At 45.2% G+C, this 18341-nt stretch overlaps 1 protein-coding gene across 1 annotated transcript in view; it reads left to right on the top strand.

Moving 5' to 3' along the window:
• Nucleotides 1–18341, top strand: part of SPNS2 (spinster homolog 2 (Drosophila)) — a gene marked incomplete at its 5' end in the record, with an annotated part of 81741 nt that overhangs the window by 62348 nt on the left and 1052 nt on the right. The window contains 2 exons of the mRNA XM_008948108.1: nucleotides 2079–2144; nucleotides 9359–9457. Coding sequence (XP_008946356.1) covers nucleotides 2079–2144; nucleotides 9359–9457 — 165 coding nt within the window. The remainder of the gene's footprint in view (nucleotides 1–2078; nucleotides 2145–9358; nucleotides 9458–18341) is intronic.

Below are 18341 nucleotides of genomic sequence, written 5' to 3'. Positions count from 1 at the left end.
GGGTGGGTGGTTGGACTAGATGACCTTTGGAGGTCACTTCCAGCCCAGACATTCTATGATTCTATTCTATGATTCTATTCTATGATTCTATTCTATGATTCTATTTCCAGTGAGAGCTGAGTTCAAGGCAGACCAGTGGACAGTGGGAAAATGGAAAGAGGAGATTTCCTAGCTGAGCAGCTGGGCCATAGTGCCTGGCTCAGGCACCAGCACCGAGGAGGCAGCTCCAGTCACAGAAAGAGGGGATGGGGAGGGAGAATGTGTAGGAAACCAAGACAATTTTGGGAACAAATAGAGGAAGCTTTCTGTAGGTCAGTGTGTAAGACTTGCTAAATAAAGCAAACTGTTCCTGGCAGTGACACGGGGGTCTGGGGGGTTTGGGCAATCTCCACTGGTGTGTGGGAAGGCCAGTCACAGTGGTCACATCGTGCCACAGCTCCAGTCCTGCAGTTCCAGCTCCCACCCCAAGCCACCTGTGCCAGCATCAGGGATGGGGCAGTGGCTGTGCTGGTCAGCCCACCAGAGCTCACAAGAACACCACAAACCAACACCCCTCATCTGCAGAGCAACGTGCACTGTGTATCTCTTGCCGTTTGTCTCCTTAATGAATTGTAGCCTATTCAGCATAACAAAACCTCAATTTAAGGCAGCTAAAAGGAGAATCTTCAGTTTCCAGGAGCTAAATCTCCATAGGTGTTATCCCCAACGACAAACAGGGAATGCAGGAGTAATGTTTTCTCTCTAGATACTGCAAAAAGAAATGGGTTAGCTGGGCAACAAGCAACATTTGGGGGAGATTGGAGGAGTTTGGCTTGTCTTCTTACTGGTGGGGAATGGAGGAGCTGGTTTTTATAAGTCTGGTTATTTAAGTAGCATTTTGTCTATGTTCTGCTCTTCATACCACACACAAGAAGAGGGAAACGTGTGTGGGGAAGATTTTCTAGCCTTGTTTTTTCATCCTGTTGAACCTGTATTTGTTTGCTAAATTGTTAACATACAGTAGAAAAGCAAAAGGTCCATGACTGAGGTATAAGTAAGGAGCTTTTTGGTGGAGGCAGTGCTCCTCCTGGAGCCACATCACCCTTGCTCCATTGCACTGGGACTGATGAACCTTCAGTGATGAGCCCAGCTTAAACTGATTTCTCCTCTTGATCATTTCCAGTTCTTCAACTGCTATAACTCTTTGTAAAATCATTTAGTGAATTGCCCCAGAGAACTGATTTGGGTAAAAACAAGTGAAACAAGCCCCTCTTCCCCTGCTTCCCCCTACAAAGGATTCTTTGCCCCATTTCTGTTTCCTGCTCTGAATCCTGTTTGGCCCCATTGTACCAGCACAACTGGGAAGGCAATATGGGATGGGAGTGAGCAGGGAGGGGGTGCCAGAGGTGGGAAGGATACGTGGTGGCTGGTCATACCACACATCCCACTATGTACTCAGGGCTTTTGAGGTGCCTTGTTGACCATCTCCACAGAGGCACGAGTTGTATTTCACTGTAAGACACTGATGTTGCAAACCCCATGCTGGAGTCCTGTAGGTAGATATTACCCATGTGATGCTTCAGTTGTTCCAGTGCCTGGACCCATGGCCCCCTCAGAAAGGTCAGCAATATGCTGTCAGGGGAGGGAGAGGAGCTTGCACACAGCAGGTAAAGAACCTCCTTGGGTTTGCTACAGAGCTTAAGACATAATTTGAGTCCATGGAAATTGTTGTTTTGGGGAGTTGTGGCCTTCTTGCCTTTTCTAACTGGCTTTTTGGAACACAGTGGTGCAAAGATGGAAGCCTGGGGCTGTCTCTTCTTGCTGGCTTCTCATGCTCCTCTGTAAGCAGAAGTGTCAGCCCTTCATTTAGCTGCTCAGTAGCTCATAAACAGTTCATACTAATGAAGTTGCAGGCCAGCCCTCTAGAGCTCTGATAAAAGCCTGTTTTCTAACGTTCACAGTAAACCACAACAGTAACAAGGAGTGTGGCGTGTAGGTTTGAGACAAATAAGCAACAAAGCAAAGTTTGTGGCAGGTTATTTTTCCTTTGAATGTCAAGTGAATAAATCTTCTCCTTTCTGTGTGTTTTGTTACAACAGATTTGCATTTTTATCGGAGAAACTCTTCTGTTTTCAAACTGGGCTATCACAGCAGACATACTAATGGTGAGTGCACTTTGGAACAGCATCTTTCTCTTCTGGTGGCCACAGCAGTCTGTCAGCTTGCAAGAACAACCTGGAGTTCATAAAATGCCCCTCCTTTAGCCTACACTTTTTTTTTTCACTTGCTGAAAAGGAAAGTGAGATAGAGGGAGAAAGAAAAAAGATTCTTCTTGTCCTTTGTTCTGAGCACCAAGGAGAGGAGATGTCCAGAAAGGAGAGCAGCACTGAATTCAGATAGCTTCTACAAATTTTAAGTATTTATGCAAAACCCCACGTGCAAAGAAATGGTCCAGCATTTCCTAATAGTCAGCACGTGAGTGGATTTTGTTATCAATAACTCAGCTTTGTTCTGCAATAGGAAATCCTTCCCTCCCTCCCTCCCTCCTCTGGCCACAAAGGCAGCCATCTACCTCTCTCCTTGGCTTCACTCCAGCAAACCTGCCATTCAACACATACACAATAGAACACCACCTCTGGGAGAGGAGAGAGGAAAAGAAAGTATAAAGAATTTTTGGACTATGTCCACCTTGTCTAAGAGGAAACTGTCAGGGACTTTTCACCTCATGTCCTTCATTTTCCATTCTTTCTCCACCACAGAGCTTTTTAAGTCTCTCAAACCAGCAAGCTGACCTCAGCAGTTAGATTTTCATATGAAATAGTCTGGACATTTTGAAGAGAGTGTGGCATGTTTTGTAGATGCCTCCATCAGAGATGTGCAGAGCCTATCAAACCTACTATATGTTGAAAACCCATTGTGAGGGAGTTTACTTGTTGCTTATTGTATTTAAAAGGAAGAAACTAGGGCACGGAACCATTACAGGACTTGCCCGAGGTCTTTTGGCAGCTTGTTGACAGAACTAAAAATACAATCAGTCTGGCATCAATAGAAAACTCCCTTGACCTGTATTTGTTGCTTCTGCAAACATCAACGAGAAAACAATCTGGCTCCATAGCCCTAGATGTAAAGATAATGGTGTTGATGTATTGATTCAGCACAGAACTTCAAGCTTCTGCTTCAGTTGTGTCCATGATCTACGTTCAAGGATGTGTTTGTGTTTTAAGGCAGCTCTGTAGCTGCCATAACTGCACTGTCTGATGAAATATCAATCTTTGGCTCCTTTGCTCAGAGAACGCCTTGGGAGGTTGAGGGGGGTGGTTAATTCCACTATTCTCAGGTGTGACTAAAGCACAGAGAAACAAAAGTTCTCAGTGTACTTCAGGAGCGTTAGATAGCTTTTAATTAATGAGTTTTGTTGCTCCTACCAGTTTAACTTTAGTGTGTCAGAGCTCAGCATGGGCTGAAGAGGGGCTTCCCCTGTACTTACAGGGGGGCTGCAGCTTGTGCTGGGTTCAGGGACACTGTGGCCATGCTTTTAGTGCTGTCTCAACACAGATGTTCAGTCTACAGAGAGCTGTGCTGAGGCAGAAAGTACAGTTCAGTATTTGTAGGTGCTCATTGCTGCCTCCTGCCAGAGCTCCCTGTCACGTCCCACCTTTGGCTGGGATGTTCCCAGGAGAACTCCCAGTTCTCTTTGGTGGGAATGAGCTGGTGGACTTGAACAGCAGATCTTCTCTCTCCTCCCTAGCACTGGCTGAAACAGGGAAGGGCTTGGCCATGGAGCACACCTGCAGCCCTCCAGCAGTGGTGGTCACCTCTGCTGCCAGCGTGGTGCAGCTGGAGGGAGGGAACCTGTCCACGTCCTCAAGGTCCTCCAGAAAATCTGTGCCAGGGAGGGAGCTGAAACTTGACCTACGTTGTCTCCAGCTCTCCCCAAAAGACATTTTTAAACCAAGTACTTTGTTCTATCAAGCGTCCTAAGGATGCCATCAGTGCCCCATTTTAATTACTGAGATTTTTCACGTGGATTTCAATGTGACTTCAGTACCCTGTAGCTTTTACAGGGTTTGCCATCTGTCTTCCCAGCATCCTGTAGTCAGCTGCATTTCATAGGAACACATTTGCAGTTGTTTGTGTTGCTTTAGTGCAGAAGAACTCCATAAGAAATGACTGGCAATATTTTGAAATCATTTCTTCATTCCAATTTCCACAATGTGGGTAAGAAACCTGATAAAAATTGGATTTGGGTACTTGATGCCAGCTCTTAAGCTGACTATTCTCTTGTCTGTTTAGAAAAATGAACTGAATGTCATATATAATGCCCAGCTTAATGCATTATCAGCACGAGTAGACCTGTGAAAGCACTCTACAATAAATGTAAACATCCCCTCAGATCAGTGCAGACCTGGAAGCAGATGGTCTGAAGTGCATTCCTATTACACGAGGGGTTTGAGGATGTTTAGTCAGACAATAGGTGAGAGCCAGGGCTATAACCCTGTTTGACAGGCAGCTGTGTAAGAAATCCTAGCCAGAGAAAGGTGTGGATGTGCTCTAGTGAGATGCACTTTAAATGTTTGGCAAATTAATTTCTGCTGATTACTATTTATTTGGTGTAATCAGAAGAGTGTCTGTTCTTGCCTGAGGCTGGTAAGGAGTTTAAAAGCATTATTAGCGTAAGCTTAACAACACTTGCATCATATACATAAATATTATCCTGTTTTCATGGATAAAAAGCTCTTAGTGCTGTCTGAACACTGTTCCCACTGACTTCATTATGCCAGAAATGAGGCTTTTTAGAACCTGCATCCCAGATGATTTATCACAGCTCTCCCAGGATTTACAGATCTCGTGACTGCTTCAGAACCCCATGGGGGAAGTGGGCAGGCATCTTCAGGGGGTTGGCAAGTCTCATTTCCTTGGCAAAACAAAGCTGTTTGCTTATTATCTTCAAATTTAATTGTTGGCTTTTCATGGCTTCCTGCTTCCATTGCATCTCCTGGTCTTGCCAGTGGAAGGGTCGGTGTGCAGCTCCTCAAACTGCCTGCAGTAAAAGGGCTGATAAACTGTCAGCCCTGCAGAACACGCAGCACCGCTGAGGTTTTAAAAGGCTGATATTTGTTCCAAATGCAAATTTGTACAAAACAGCCCTTGGTCTCCTGAGCACAACTCTCCAAACCTCCTCCCAGGCACATGCTCAGATGGTGCTTGGGGAAGAGGGGGCTGTTTCTTATGGAGCAGGCTAATTACGAGGCAGATTTTATCAGCCATCTTTGCAAATTGGCCTCGAAATTGCCAGAACCCCAAAGTAGCATTAAAACTGCCTCCTAACACCAAAAATGAATTAGTTCAGTGCAGCAAGGAAGTCTGGAATGTTCTGAGACATGCCAAGTGCTTGGGACTTTGTGGAACCTGCTCCTAATAGTGGGGTTTTATCTCCACAGCAGATCTCAGAAATGAAGCTGATGGAGAGAGGCTTGGTGGCATTTCTGTATAAAAGCCAACAGACAATTCAAAGAGCCTCAGCTATTGCAACCACAACCTCTTCAGGTCTTTGCTGAGAAAAGCCATGCCCCAGTTTATGCAAAATCCTGACACTCATGCAAGAAAAACTACTCTGCATATTTTTTTTCCTTTAAAACATTAGTTCTTTTTAAATGGTCATGAGCTGCCACGGAGGAGCCTCTGTCATGTTCTGCTGTAGAGTCAGAGTCTAAAGGAAGACTTGAAACGGGCATCAGCTGGTGCTCAGCTGTGCTATAGGCATGGAGGAAGGTTGCTTTTGTTCTGATCACTTTATACTATTTATGTAGGATAAAGTGCTGCCCTGTTTTTACAGCCAAGGTAAATAGCTTTAGCAGACGTTCTTGCTGCTGCTTCTCTCAGTGTGCCTCCACCCATGAGTGATCTGAGTGCTGTGGTGCAGGGGTGGCCTTTGGATGAAGGTGCACAGCTCACCTGAGACCAGCTTTGAGCAGCAAGGGTGGCCCAAGGGGCATCTCTGCAGTTCTGGGGGCCAGTGGTTGCAGGTGAATGTGTTCTGCTCTGTGGTGTGCTGTGATTTGGACACCAGGCCATAGAATCACAGACTGGTTTGGGTTAGAGGGGACCTTTCAAGGTCATCTAGTCCAACCCCCTGCAGGGAGCAGGGACATCTACAGCTAGAGCAGGGTGCTCAGAGCCCCATCCAGCCTGACCAGGAATGTTCCAGGGATGGGGCAGTGACTACCTCTCTGGGCAACTTGGGCCAGGGGCTCACCACCCTCAGTGCAAAAAATTTCTTCCTTATATCTAGTCTAAAACTACCTTCTTTTAGTTTAAACCCATCACCCCTTGTCCTGCCTCCTTTTACTTAATTTGAAATTAGATTTTTAGGCCGTGCCTGCCTGTGTTGTCCTGAAGATTGCTGCCTGACCCAGAAAGGGGCTTGTGTTTTGGAGAGTAGAATTTTCTATCAAAGATTAGACACCAGAACTCACCTCTTTGGCACGTGGCCTTTTTCTGGGAGAGGGTAATCTCTCCTTGGCTTTCCTGGTGAATTTATTTCAGACCATCAACTGCTGGTTTCACCACAGGAAGGGGATGTCAGCAGTAACCATGGCCTTTCTAAACCTCTATTTAAAGAACAGAGGTTTGCCAGATCTGCTTGGTCAGCCTCCCTGCCCATCCTCTGTGCTGCCTGCCTCTGAACCTGGAGTCAGAGATGAGCCAGGATGATCCCACAGACTTCCACCCTGGCTCTGTGGCTCTCCCACCTCCAGTTTCTGTGGGCTGGTCAAACCAAGCCATGGATGGTTTGAATTTAGGGCTATTTTAGTATCAAAATGCCCATGCAGAGCTGTAAATTACTGCTGTCTTCCTAGAACTGCAGATAACATTTGCTACCAACTACTTCCTCTCCATCAGAATAAAATGGTTTTTTAAGTAGGGATAGGGTGAAGTATTTTGTTTGTGTTTTAGAGATGCTGGTTTAAGCCTTTTTTTCCTTTCTAATATCTTTTTAGATAGAAGGAGGAAAAATCTCATGTTCATTTGCTTGTCACATATTGGAATTTAGGTCTGGGGAAAGGAGAGGGTATTTATGACTTGAATTTCAGACTAAATTTACTGAGTTTGGGCACTTCATAGTGCAAGACCATTATCAGTGGTTTCAACCATCAATAACTTCTTTAGCCAGGCAAACTGAAAACTTGCTGGAAGTAGTATTGCTACTTGCAAAGCTATAAGTGTGCATAATACAGATATAGATGCAAAATTATGTCTAATACATACACATAAAGATATGTATGCACACACACCCCCCTATGATGCAGGTAGCATTCAGATTTCTTTCTCCAATTGGCACCAATTCACCACCACTCTCTGAAAATGGTAAGTTTTAAATAAATTTGCCATTTCCTTTGTCATTTTGCTAAGAAGATGGATAAAGAGCCAGCCAGATTTGTTAACTTAAACTTTATAAAAAGAAAAATATTTTCATGTAAGCTTAAAACGCCCATTTCACAGATTATACAACTCTGGTCTGTTGAATGAGGTAGAATTTCACTTTATCTTCTCAGATGCCTTTCCTCAAACAGCTCTTGCAGAATCTCACCTGAGTGAGCTGGGGCTGGGTGGGAACAAGAGCTATAACTCACTTTTCTTTCTTTCCCTTTTCTCCTCTTTAATGTTTCCAGGTTGCACCCACTACCCTGTGTCTTTGGGGAGTGGTAATGAATTGTGTAGCTCTCCTACTGTTTCACAGTGTGACCTTCAATACATTTCTGTGTCTCTAATGAAGTCTAGACCTTCTTTTTCTCTTGGGATTTCTGTCAGCCTTCAGGTCTGTTTTGAGGATCTGGATGCCAAGGGAGGACAGGGACCAACACCTGCAGTCAGGTGGCTGCTGTGGATCTCATCCTCTTCTGCTCTGCTGCTGCACAACAGGAGTTTCACAGGGTGCCCAGTTAATATGTAGCATCAAAATGCATTAGCAGTGTGCATTTGCAGCTTTGTCAAACCAGGAGTGAAAGATCTGGCAGGTCATTCTGCAAGCACATGGTAAAGCTCTAAGGGAAAGCATTTAATCTGATTTTACCCATCATTCATAATTGTCTCTGCTTGGAATGAGGTGGGCAGTGTAAATGGGCACCAGTTCTCTTCTAGACTGGATTTTCTCAATGCTGTTTCTTCTTTTTTCCTTTTTTTCTAATGTCTCTTTCCACTGCAGACAGGGCAATTCCCCTTCCCTATGAGGAGCTGAGAGCACTCAAAGAGGGCTTCAGATCCTGTGCCTTGAGATGCTCAGCCTTTGAGCAGTGATCTCTGTGTATCCCTAGCTGGGGATATGCCAGTCCTGAAACGTCACATTTCATTAATAAATGACTTCAGGAAAGGATTGAGAGAATGAATCCAAGTCTGGGAAGGAAGGGATGCCTTCCAAAGAAAGACTAAAGGCAGCCCATCAGAAAGAAAGTGGACAAGTCAAAGGGATCATGGTCTGCAAGCAGCTAAACAAGAGAATCACTTCTGGCAGGGGAACAGAGCTGCAGAGGCACAGGGAAAGGCAGAGCAAGATGCAGTGCTGAGAAGTGGGAGCAAAGCTCACTGGGATTGAGAGACCTATTGAATTCCTCATTACCTACAGCCTTTAAATCAAGACAGGATCAATTTATAAACCTGGATGTGTGGACTCGATACTAATGTTCTCAAACAGCTCCTTTCACAGGTTTTACACAGGAGACAGTTACTTTTTTTCTGCTCCTAATTGTGTGCTATAAAATTAGGGTCATTCCACAGGATAAGGGTTTGTTGGTTTAGTTTTTTTTTCTTTTTTCACCCTTTCATCCCCTCCCAACATTAGGGCTCTGTTCTCTGGGAGCTCTGGTGCCTTAATGGGCAAGTAATTTGTGTTTCCCACTGCTCCTCTGTCATCAGACTGACTCTGCTTGACCTTGCTGAGGGTGTCGTGTCCTGGCAGTGGACTGGAGACCAAACTACAATATCTTTGCTATGGAAAAATTTCCTAATATGTCTTTGTCACTTTTCAAAAGTAGAATCACAGATTTTTGGGAAAGATATGAAGTGGCTAGAGATGGAGTGAGAGGGGAGGATGTGTGACCTTTCATACTGATGCAAATTCCTTGTGGTTTAGGAGGCAAAATGATATATTTATTATGGTACAAACACAATATCCTGGGTTCCAGCAAAGTCCTTGTTTGGAAGACTCCTGGTGCTGAGCAACTTATGTGCTGCAGGCAACCTCAAACTTCACCCTCCTTATCAGCCAAGTGAAATAAAGGCTGAGGAGCAAGAGCAGAGTGTCTCCAGCCTACAAGGCAGCTGCACAAGTTCCTACCTCAGTTTCCTTATGTAATTTTTCTTCCTTTCCCCTTCTCTGCAGTACGTGGTCATTCCCACACGCCGTGCGACCGCAGTGGCCTTGCAGAGCTTCACTTCACACCTCCTGGGAGATGCTGGCAGTCCTTATCTGATTGGATTTGTAAGTGCTCACAGCAGGGTTTGGCAGGGTTGCTGCCCTGTTTGGGTTTGTTTACTAGCTGCTTATCTAAAATGCCAAGTTGAGCCATGCTGGAGAAGGCAGCCCTGGAGTTACTGGCAGAATGGGAAGTAGTGCAGAGCAGTGCCACTTTTTTCATACTTATGTTATCTGTGGGCAACAATTCAAACCTGGAAGGACCACTTGGGCATGAGAAGTGGGCTTCTAAATCTTTTTAGCCCAGGGCATTTGTAAAGCTTTTAGGCAGCTCTGTAAAGGGAGAGCAGTTGTTTCTGTGCTATGGACATAGGTCCGTTAGAAATTAGACTGGAACAAAGTCACGTGTGTTTAACTCTTAATCTGGTCTCATAAGCCCAAAAATATCTGTTTGTGGGTAGCAACATGCAGCTGCTCTGACCTGCTGGTATTTTGAACCTGTTTTTTATAATAATAAATGATGGTGTGAAATCCATGGCAGGATGGGTGTGTAGGCTTTGGGGTTTTTGTTAGTAATTTTTTCTGGTGTGTATGCTTTGGGTTTTTATTAGTAGTATTCCTTTCTCTTACTGCTGCAGTTGTTGGCCTTGATCTGATTGGAGATATCCTTTATTATGCCACCATTATCCTAGTGCAGAGCAAAACAACAGACCTTGCTCCCAAAGCTGAGAGTCAAAACATTCACAGACAAACATACAGTGAGGAAAAGAATTCTAGATCTACCAGAGCAGTTTATTTCCCTTGCACCCTTCTGTGCAGTTTGATGCACTGAGTTTCAGAGGCTCAGAGACACTCAGTTTCAGAGACAGATCATCATGTATACAGCAGAGTAGCTTCTGTGTAAAGCCCTCAGTGGCCCTGCTCATCTTGTGTTGAAGATGCTACAGTTTTCCAGTGAGGTAACTGAGATTGTCACTAGTCCCATCACCTGAAAAACAGAACTCCTGTGCTGTTCCAGCTCAGTGCTGCTGTGTGACACATATATTTATTTAGAGATATTTAATTTTGTGGGTATATATATTTCAATAGACATAAATATTTACTCTTGAATCCCAGCTCCCAAAAATTACCTAGTTGCTCTGTAGCCCTCTGAAGTATACATGAAAAGACAGATACAGATAAGGCTGAACAGACCAAAGAAATGAGAAATGTCTCAAGAGAATAAGGATGTACAATATGCCTTACTCTTTATTTACTTCAATGTTCTGGGTACCCAGGGAGGAACGATCATATTTTAGAAACTATTTGCAAGTGGCAAGAAGAAAGGAATCACTGGAAGAGGCTGCTTTGTGCAGGGCAGGTGATGTGGGGAATGTTGAGCAGGAGAGTGAAGTAAGCAGGCCAGGGAGCTTTGAAGGCAGGGTCTGAGGTGCAGATGAGGCTCTCAGGTGACCCTGCTGCACGTTCATTCTTTTTCTTACGTAACAGAGATGTCCAGGAGGACCCTGAGTGATTACAATTCATCTTGAAAGTTGCCTAGGGCTCTTCAGTGTCACAGATTAAAAAAAAAAAAGGATTTTAGTTGTAGAAAATAATGTGCCATGCCCTTCTGGTATTCAGAGATCAAGCAAGTTGTGAGTTACTTAAGGACGCCTGCCTGAAATATGCTTAACCCAAATTTAATAGCTGCCTAAGGCTTTCTTTAGACTGGGAATATATTAATTATGTTTTTGAATTACTCTTTTCTAATGCTATACTTGTTGGGCAGTTCTCACTTGGGAGGAGACTACTCAAGTGCAAGGCTCTGTGGCAGGAGAGCAGGAGTGAGGCACTCATGTTGTGGAAGGCACCAGCATCCATTTCTGTAGCCTCTGGACTGGCCTGCCTGACTCATGCTCCCTCTGCCACACTGACCCAAAGGTCAGCTGCAACTTTCACATAGCACAGAAAAACAAACACCATTTAAAGTGAAAGGACAGTCAGCCAGCTTCTGCAGCAGACCTCAGAGAAAGCATCAGGCTGATGGTTAAAACGTGCAGATATTTGTCATTGGATTGGTCCAGCTGCATTATAGGGTTGAGACCTTCATGCAGGGTTGAAATCTCACTTGGGCAGGCTGCAGAAATGACTTGGATTTTCAAGGCAGTTTAGGGGATCCAAGGAACCTACTCCTGTTGGCTTTAAGGGAAGTATGGAAAGCCTATAGTCCTTCTGGGAATCCCCAGCCTGAGGACACAGAATCACAGAATGGTTTGGGTTGGAAGGGACCTTAAAGATCATCTAGTCCAACCCCCAAATAACTCACACTGTGTTACTCTGGAGTTGCAGTGAAGCAGACATGAGCAGGGTGTAGGTCCTGAAAGAGAGAGGCAGAAGGCAGGAAAAACCAAAGGAGTAAAAGGTGTGCTCAGGATTGGTGCAGTGCTGATCACTGCTGGTCATTCAGGGTTCATCTGAGACCCTGAAGATCTGCCATTTCTACTGACTGCTTACAAAACCTGCCTGAAGCTCCTTCATTAAAGGAGTAATGTTTTGATCAGAAAAGGCTGGGATCTTACATGGTTTTGGTGTGTTCATAGTGAGATTCCCCCTAGCAGCGCTTTCGACAGCAGATCCCCATGTCCTTGTATGACTAAAGCTGTCACAGGCTGGATGCCAATAAATGTTGTATTGATCTACAACCCTCACGTGGGGTGTGGAAGGTACTAACAGCTGCAGCCTCCCTTGCTCTGTGCTGTGCCATAGGAGTTGAAGGTCAGACTCAGACATTTCTGTCCATCCCCCCCAATTCCAAATCCTGCAATACAGTTCCTTACAGTCACCCAAAGCACCAAATATTTGTTAGTGTTTAAAAGCTGAGTGAAAGGAAGGAAGCATGTCTGTGTGGTTATTTTTCATGTCTCTTCAAATATTGGTAACTTTTATTACAGTCAAAAGGTTTAAAGCTGACTTACAAAGGAGTTGTGCACATGCAGTTTTAGGGTGGCAGCTACAATCTGTGTGAGGCTTTGCTACCTGCCAAGCACTGAGATCAATCACTATAAATCAGTGCTGCCTGCTCATTCACAAATCAGAATAGGCATTGCTGCAGGATTTCATTAGATGAGACAGTTTTTCTTCCTGGGTGAGTGTAACTTTTTCAAGACCTTTGTGGTAACTTGCAGAGTTTAAATTATTCCTGTTTAACAACTTGGAGTATAACCCCATGCTATATTACTGAGGTACTTGGAGAGAAATTTCACCTGTTTGGTGCTTTACACCCAAGCATCTCTAGTGCTTCCCTGTCTTTGGAAGGTCCCACTGTGCAGACATGGTTGCTGAAGCACAGAGCAGTGAAGAGAAATACCCCAAATCCCACCACACATTGAGTATCAGATAAAGGTCTTCTAACTGCTCTTCGTGTGCCCCGAAACCTAGACAGCATTTCAGACTCAGAAGAGCTGAGTGGAGCTGGCAGCAGGATGTGGAACACAATTAATTCCTCTCAGGCTGCATCATAGCTCCAGCTCTTTGTATTATTAATTCTGGTTATATCTTTGTTGCCCTTTAAAATGAAATAATTGTAAGAAGTGCCAGTGAGCCTGTGCTGCTGTGTTCATCTGTGCACACACGTGCATGAACCTGTCTCCCCTACTCAGGGTTCACATTGTTCCTTCATGCAAACAGTGGTCTTCCCCCACGTCCTCTTTTGCTTCACAAAAACTAAGTACAGTGATTTTTTTTTTTTATCTTGAGTCTGTGTCTTAGTATTTTTTCTCTCCTGCCTCCAAGTCTCTCATTTGCTTCCTATCTGAGCACAGCAGAGCTCTCCTCCTCCATCCTCACCTTGCTTCTAGCCCTGGCAGTGGTGAGGATTGGCCACTTTGCTTCAGGCTTTGCTCTTTCTGCATGTGCTGCTGGGGGCACACTCTCTCCTTGCTGCTCTGGTGCTGCTGGCTCTCCTGTAGGCTTTATTCAGTTCTTTCCCATCTCCCCTGTGTGACCACCCATCAGGTCTAGGGATGGAGACCTGTCTGTGTCTGCTTGTCACCTGGCAACACCAGTGTGTGAGGAGGGTGTTTGAAAGTGCCAGAGACCAGCTCTCCCCCACCAGCCCCTTGTGATGGGCTAAGAGCAGCTCCCTGTGTTCCACTGGTGGTGATTCCCACCCACCCTGACCTCTTTGGCTGCTGCTGCTGCAGTTTTGCCTGAGGGACACAACCTCCAGCCACGCTGGCCAGGCAGCATCAGGAGAGTACCACATGGTCTGGCAACCAGGCTCTGTGAGAGGGGGGACCCTGAGGGCTCATCTGAGTGCTGGGGGTCCCACAAAAGCCCTGTCCCTCTCTGGCTGCATTCCCTGGATTGCAGGATCTCTGACAACCTCCTCTTGGCAAACCCCTGCCCCAGCACCAGGTGGGTTGGTGGTGCCCAGGCTGGGTCACCTGGCAGAGGAGATCCCAACTGTCCAAAGAGGCATCTTCTCTCTGCACAGCCTCCTGTGGGACAAGAGCTCTGGGCGACCTTGCAATTCATTGTAAGGAAATCTGAGCTGCTCTGTCTGAAGCAGTTTTGTGCCACTCCTGGTATTACTTGGAAAGATGTTAAGAATAAACCCATCACTTGTCACCCTCTATTTTCTCCTTTCTCCAACTTTCTTGTGTGAGTAGGTCGATAAACTAGATCTAATCAGCTGCTCAAGCAGCAAGAATAACCTTCCTTTAGCAAGTAGTTAGCAGAACAGTGTTAATTATCTCTGGTGCAGAGGATCGGTGAAGGCAGATCAGCATTTGATTAGGGGCAACTCAAGGAAAACTGTAGTAAATGCAGCATTTAAGGCACTTCTTTAGTGAAAGTTGTAGCTGGAGGAGTAGATTTCACAGCCTTGCCCCAGTTTGAGGTTCTAAAGTGTTTACCCATCCAAGTAAATGCACGTGTATGCAAAGCAGTTCTCTATGTAAAGACTTGCTTGCCTGAGGAAGCAGAATTCATGTGTTATTGGTTTAAATTCATATTTTAGGATTTAAAACATGTTTCTGTTTTAAATATAACTATATTTTTATGGACCATCAGGAAATACTCCACTGCTGTTGTGGGATTAAGGATGGAGCAGCAGCCTCTGTCTTGTGGCTCGTTGCAGCATGTTATATGTTCTAATATTTGTAGTGTCTGTGAGTGTGTCCAGGCAGCATCTTCCATCACCTGATGGAGATAGTGGCTGAAATGTGACACACATTTATGGGTTTTATTGTTCTTTCTTTCCCAAGTGCCAGCTGCCTGGCTGGTGTTCCATAGCCCTCATGGCATTGCTGCTCCTGTGGAGGTCTCCCCCCACATTCATCTTCCATGTGACCCAGACTGTGGTGGGTAAGCTGGGACTTGCCCCTGGGGTCCCACATCTGAGGAACATGAGTCAGGGAAATCCTGTGAGGAAGAGAGCCCCCAGCCCCTCAACGTTTTCATCTGTTTCTTCAAGCAGTGACTTGAAGTTGAGCTTTTCTCTGATCCTGGCTGAGCTGAGTAATTAAAAGCCTTTATCATAGTGCACAGAAAGGCCAAATCTTTGACATGCTTGTCAGCTGCAAAAAAAACAGGGAGCATTAAGCACCTGGAGAGCAATCCACGTAGGATTTATCTCCTCACTGCAGCGAGCTAACAAGCATCCCACTTCTGATGACTCAGCAACAGATAAGATTTAAATCTGCCCTAAAAACCCAAATGACTTCCCATATATAAACCACTCTTTGCCAAGGGTTCACAGCCTGTTCTGGTTTTTCTCCAGAGCTGCTGTTCTCCTGCCATTCTCTGTGACTTTGGTTAGAAGTGCAGGTTCTCATTATTTCTGATAAACAGACATCTAAATTATGTAAAAGTGTCTCATTAAAGAAAGCCCAGAAATCCAGAGCTGATCATTGTTTCACTCCAAATGTTTCAAGCTCTGTCCCATCTGCTCTGTCACTTCTGGGCACTAAAAATCTCACTCAATAAGTGGCTTCTTCTGTGAGCTGCTGTAGACAATAGTCATAGACATACAAAGTCAAAGTCATCACAGGCTGGTTTGGGTTGGAAGGGACCTTTCAAGGTCATCTGGTCCAACCCCCTGCAGGGAGCAGGGACATCCCCAACTAGAGCAGGGTGCTCAGAGCCTGTCACCAGCCAAATTCCATTTGTTTGTGATCTCAAAAGGACACAATTAAAATCAACACCATGTGTTGCTTATTTTTTTTTCCTCCAACACCCAACCCTGCCAAGGTTAAAACTGAAATAACTTTTAGGCTATAATTGTTTTTACCTTTCTGCATTTTTCTGAATAAATATCATAAAATAGTCAGGTTTACTTCCTCCTCTTGGAACTTGCTTCTCATGCTGTTTAGCACAGTATAAATGCTCGTGCTCCCCCACAGGCCCAGCAAATGGATTATTTTTACTTTATAAAATCCCTTATTTTTGTTTTCTAGTCTTCATTTGCATTCATATTAGGGTTTTAAAAAAATAAATAAATAAAAAATCACAGAAGCCTTTCGCAGGCATCTCTGAATTCAAAGTGGATGAAGCCCTCTGGGGTTCTGTCACCACTGTGGTGACACTGTGGGCTCACAGGCAGTCCTGTGTTAAGGAGCTGCACTGCAGAGAGGAGCCAGGGAGAACCTGGCTTGTATCAAACTGGTAACCCTGAAAATGGGGTGTTTGTGCCAGGCACTGCAGTGGAAATACCCTTTTATGTAGCAAGATCTGTGCCCAAGAGGCACTGTCAGAAATTTGGAAAAATCAAGCAGTTGCAGAAGGATGGAGATGTTTGACTGCAAGAAGACAGAGTAGATGAAACAGTGATTTCAAAGATATTGTTGCAATCACATTGTCTAATTAGTTATTGGTTTAATTTACCTGCTTGTGCTGTTCAGGAGGGATGGTCACACAGAATCCAGCCATCCTCCCAGGGCTTCAGCCCAGCTGAGCTTTTCTTACCCCAGCAGCCTGTCCAGCCTTCCAGAGCACACAGCTCATGCCTCCCAAGAAAAGCAAGGAACTTTCCTACTTTTCCTTCATTGTCTTCTGCACTCAGCATGAGACCCAGTCAGAACCTGGGGGGTTTGGAGCGTGCCTGCTGGCTGCTGCACTGTTTGTTCTCCAGAAAGTGGGCATTTTTTTCTGGCTGGACTCCATCCAGCTGGCTGCCAGCAGCTGAATACTGGTCATTTGTATTCTGTTGTAAAAATGCCAGGAGCTGAAGTTTATTTAGCCAAGTCATTCCTCTTGGTCTGTGCCACACAGTGGGGGAAAGAAGACGTGAACTTTCAGAGCCAGGATGTTATCAAACAGTTTTTGATGAGGCTGCAAAGCAGCAGCAGGACCTCCCTATTGATTTGCCACTCCCACATTTGGGGGAAATGTTTTGCAAGGTTTTTTTTTTGCCACCTCCCAATTGGCAGAAGAAAGAAAGGAATCCCACACAGGGCTCCATGCTGGAGAACTGGCACTGTTCACAAACACACACCCCCTTTTGGTTACTCAAGATAGAGAGAAGACACCAAATATGATGCTGGGCTGGGTCTTGCCCAGTCTCAGTTGGACGGCTGAGGATGGTGTCGTTGTGAGGAGTCTGGGAAGCCAGACATTGGCAATGCAGAGTGGACCATTTGGCACACAGTATGTCATTCTTGGAGCTCAGGCCTGTAATTATGTCCTGTGTCCTCTTCAGAGGAGATGCCAAAGTTCCACTCTTAGCAGGTGGCTCGTAACTGAGTAGAACAAAACAACAGGGAATAGTGACTGTGAAGTTAACAGCAAAATAAGTGTGGGGCTCAAAAAAGTCCTGGGATTAAGAGAAGCTGGTATGGTGAGGGGATTGTATGAAACCTAGATGAGAAAGCCCAACTGCTGATGGGAAGGATTGGCCCTTGGCTGGAGGAAACATTGCTTAGAAACACTTAGAGAATATGCTGGGTTAAAGATGAAGGAGGCAGCAGATTCAATATTAGCAGGATTTGTTGGTATAAAAGGTCAGCATGATGCTTTAGAAGGGAAGGTGTGGGGCAAGCTGCAGTGGGAGTTTTATTTGTAGGAGATTTTACATTTTCCAAGCTGGTTTTAGCCTAGGATGTCATGTCACCCATAAGAGAAAGCAACTGGGAGTGCAGGCCTGGCTTCTCATCCTCTGCTGCTGATGTATGGTGTCAATTTGTCAAGTGATTGATTGTCTGCTCCTTCTGGAGGATAATTGTATCTATTCCCAAAAATGAAAAGTGGTTTAGAATTTCTAAATTTCTATTTTAGAACAGCCTCAATCCTGGCTGTTGCACACAGAGGGGCTGGTTCAATGCCAGATTTGGGTTCCTAATGAAGAGTAAGGGAATTGTTAGGAATTAAGGTGTCTGGATACAAGAAGGAATAAATGACCCACCGTTGTCCCTGTCTTCTGGGTGCAGGGCATGTTCTGCTCATCTCCTGGGGCTGCTTTCTTTTCACATCCATGTCTCTTTGCTATTTTTTAATAAGTCTCTCAGACTAATAGCCACAGTTGTCTGCCTTCAGCCTAAGGACTTTTTAAACCATCATTTCTCACATGAGACTAGTTCCTAACACTCTTGGTTTTCCTGTGTGTGAATAAAGTTCTCTCTGAGAGGACAGAAATAGCCTTATCCATATCCCAAGCACTGGAATTTTCTCCTCCTCCTTTCTAAGGCAGAGAAATCTGGCTAAAAACCTGGAGTTCTTTCTTTAGGTACACTCTTCCACCAGTGGTCCAGATCCTCCCTGCTAAAGCACGGTGTGTGGCCTGTTGAGTCCCCACCAGTGTCACCCTTCTGTGACCTCCTGGCAGCTCCTCACAGCACGTTCACCCTCCAGGTCCCTCCAGCTGGCTGCAGGGCTGGGAACTGGTGATTGCTCCTGTGGGTGACATTTCCTCACTTCCTCCCCAAGATCTAAGCCTCAAAGGTGAGGTTTGCCTGGAGTTTGTGTCCAGCACCAC

This window comes from Merops nubicus, unplaced genomic scaffold (genome assembly GCF_000691845.1).
Source record: "Merops nubicus isolate BGI_N331 unplaced genomic scaffold, ASM69184v1 scaffold9189, whole genome shotgun sequence".
Taxonomy (NCBI): domain Eukaryota; kingdom Metazoa; phylum Chordata; class Aves; order Coraciiformes; family Meropidae; genus Merops; species Merops nubicus.
The sequence above is the reverse complement of the archived record's forward strand: the minus strand, read 5'-3'. Positions and strand labels throughout refer to the sequence as shown.